Source organism: Lycium ferocissimum, chromosome 1 (genome assembly GCF_029784015.1).
Source record: "Lycium ferocissimum isolate CSIRO_LF1 chromosome 1, AGI_CSIRO_Lferr_CH_V1, whole genome shotgun sequence".
NCBI classification, from domain to species: Eukaryota; Viridiplantae; Streptophyta; class Magnoliopsida; order Solanales; family Solanaceae; genus Lycium; species Lycium ferocissimum.
Window position 1 is genome coordinate 56,264,756 of NC_081342.1, and position 3,033 is coordinate 56,267,788.

Genomic DNA, 3,033 nt, shown 5'->3' on the forward strand with positions numbered 1-3,033 from the left:
TTCGATGCTCAACAAGTTAAGGAATTATAAAATAAAAGAAAGAAAAAACAAACATTAGCGAAACTTTGGCTCATTCATCCATCTTATTACTCTATTATTTCAAATTTATGTAATAATTTTAGTTTCTTGAGATTCAAACTATGTGAATTTTGATCAACATTTTAAAATGCAATATATTTTTCATCATATTGACAACTTATATTGCTTTTCATATATTTTTAACTATATATCTAAATTTTTAATTTTAAAATATTGATAAATTGATTTATCCCAATTTAACTTTAAAAATAAATCATAATTAACTATCGATAAGTGAAAAACATCATATAAATTGAAACATAAAATATAATTACATATCTCTGGCCATGTCATTGGTAATGACATGAAAAAAAAGGGAAAAGTGTCAAAAATACCCCTCTACTTTGGAAAAAGGGCTAAAAATATCCTTTGAACTTATTTTGGGTCAAAAATACCCCTCCCATCCTTAAAGTTTTCAAATATACCCTTGTCTTGACGGAAATTATCCCCCAAAATAACCTGAAATCATTTTTTAAACCCACTCCATCATTTAAACCAGACTCATCTAAATAATAACCCATAAGATCTCCTTATTCCCGCAATACGTAGGTTTGAGGTAATTGGGGGAATAAGGGATCTTATGGGTTATTATTTAGTTGGGTGTGGTTTAAATGATGGAGTGGGTTTAAAAAATGATTTCATGTTATTTTGGGAGATAATTTCCGTCAAGACAGGGGTATATTTGAAAACTTTAAGGATGAGAGGGGTATTTTTGACCCAAAATAAGTTCGGAGGATATTTTTAGCCTTTTTCCCAAAGTAGAGGGGTATTTTTGACCCTTTTCCCAAAAAAAAAAAGATTATGTTTCTTCATCAGAAAACCCCACTAGAAGAAGGGAAAAAAGAAGTAACGAAAAAATAAATAAAAGATCACCAAACTTAGTATTATTAATAGCTAGTGATGATACGGAGAAATGGCTTCAGCTCTATTTTTTCTCTTTTGTAGAAATTTTTGCAGAGATCTCTTCATGGAAAGACCTGTTGGAGATTGTAATAATGGTGATGGTGTCTCCGAATGTGAAGATGGCGTCTTTATGTTCCCCTTTGCTTCTCTACTTGCAAGATGTATTATAGCTCTAGCCTGTATACCATGACAAAAAACATTAGAGATTATAATAAAACTACTCATTTGCTATCAAAAAGAGAAAGGTCATAATTCTAAAACTGTGGATGTCTGCATACATGATTTATAAGATGGACATGACAATATAAAAATGTTTTTACGCTAGGACACTCTACTTTTGTAACAAGTAGGTATTTATCCGTCTCATCTCAAAGTTACTAGATATGATTTTTTTAGTATTGACATACTTGATGCGAAATAGGAAAAAAATGTACTGTATCTTTTTGTGGATAGGACAGCCTGCCTCCCTCTCTTGGGTCCAAATTGTGTATTTTTTTACAAGAATTCCCATGAATTTTCAGTTCAATATTCATTATCAAATTAGACGACCTTCCACTAAAATACCAAGAATTTGCATCTTAAACGAGAAGACAAAATTGTACACGTCCCAATTGCAATTCAGCCAATAGGGTACGACCCACCAAATTATACCACACATTCGAATTCAGAATAGAATGACCAAATTAAAGGTGCAAAAAAGAGTATACCTGAAGCTCAGTAGCATCAGAAACCACAACTTTGCCATCGTAGAATATGGTTAGCTGCTGCTGCTTCTCTTGATCTGTGCTTCCTTTATCCCGCCTGTATATATAAGAAAAATTAAAGGAGAAACAAATGTGAAATACACCCATATAAGAATATTTAGCAACTAGACTAGTCCATCGAGATTCGCATTTTAATTACTATACATCTTGACCTTATACGCTCCATCTGTTCCAATTAATGAGAAAGGGTTCAGAGTTCGAAGGTAAAAATACTTAATTTTGACTATGAGTTTTGATCTAGATATATTTTTTAATTTCTTAAAAATAAATTTTACATATTTAAAAATTACACAAAGAGTATTACTTCATTCGCCTAATTTATGTGACACTCTTTTCTTTTTAATCAGTTTTAATAAAAATGACATATTTTTATATTTAGTATCAATTTGATTTCAAACTTCTATTTACCTTTATTGAAATCATTTATAGTCATCGAAATTTCTCACCTTTGTTTTAGACTATAAGTTCCAAAAATCTTTCTTTTTTTCTTAAACTTCACGACCAGTCAAACACATTTAGATAAATTAGGACAGAGGGAGTACAAGTCAACATAGATAACGATTCAAAATGTTCTTTAAAAAGTTTGAGAAAATTATAGCAACAAAGTATTGTTTGACTCTTCAAACAGTAACACCTTCACATAAAATCGACGAGAAACTATATATTTGTCGTATGTATTTCCATAAATATCATTGCTAGCTATCATTTGAAATGGGAAAATAACTTTGGACTTCCCCGAAATCTGCTAACTCGGGATATTTTGTGCACAGACTCCCGTAGAGGCAGACTCAGAAAAGGAGAATAGAAAGAAAGAGAGTACTTACATTGTAACACAAGCAGGAGGGACAAGCCTGAGCTCCAAGTTACACTTTTTTCTCATCTTAATAATTCTTCAACTAATTTATCAGCCAGAGACACTACTACATACAAATCAAAATTAATCTGGAATGAATATTGAAGTTTGAAGAATTAATTGAAGAAGAAAGGTATTCGAATATATACTATAGTATTTCGTAGTTTAATAGTTTAATTAGATGGTTATCTTGGTGGAGCTTGTGGTGGCGATTTAATATAGTACGGAGTTGATAAAACTAGACGCTTCAAACACGAATCTCACACTTCCATTTAATAAAAGGTGTAAAAGAACATGTACTGAAAAAATGGCCTACCCTAATACACAAACCCCTGCAAATTACACGTGATCAATGAGTTTCTTTTTGTTTCCCGTGATTTTCCCTCCTGTACACTAATACGCTGCCAACTTTAATTATTCTGTTGTTATTTTTGC

At 31.4% G+C, this 3,033-nt stretch overlaps 1 protein-coding gene across 1 annotated transcript; it reads right to left on the reverse strand.

Annotated features, from left to right (window-relative positions):
* Positions 1–870: 870 nt before the first annotated feature.
* Positions 871–2,826, reverse strand: LOC132030205 (protein TIFY 5A-like). The gene is made up of 3 exons (XM_059419733.1): positions 2,570–2,826; positions 1,689–1,782; positions 871–1,158 (listed from the first exon to the last, which is right to left on the reverse strand). The coding sequence occupies exons 1-3, from the start codon at positions 2,623–2,625 to the stop codon at positions 973–975; spliced, it is 336 nt and encodes a 111-aa protein (XP_059275716.1). The 5' UTR covers positions 2,626–2,826; the 3' UTR covers positions 871–972.
* Positions 2,827–3,033: the final 207 nt, after the last annotated feature.

Coding starts and splice junctions, on each gene's coding strand:
- LOC132030205 (XM_059419733.1), bottom strand. CDS start 2,625: ATGAGAAAAAAGTGTAACTTGGAGCTCAGGCTTGTCCCTCCTGCTTGT. Junction 1,783..2,569: donor CCTCCTGCTTGTGTTACAAT/GTAAGTACTCTC, acceptor TTATATATACAG/GCGGGATAAAGGAAGCACAG. Junction 1,159..1,688: donor CTGATGCTACTGAGCTTCAG/GTATACTCTTTT, acceptor CATGGTATACAG/GCTAGAGCTATAATACATCT.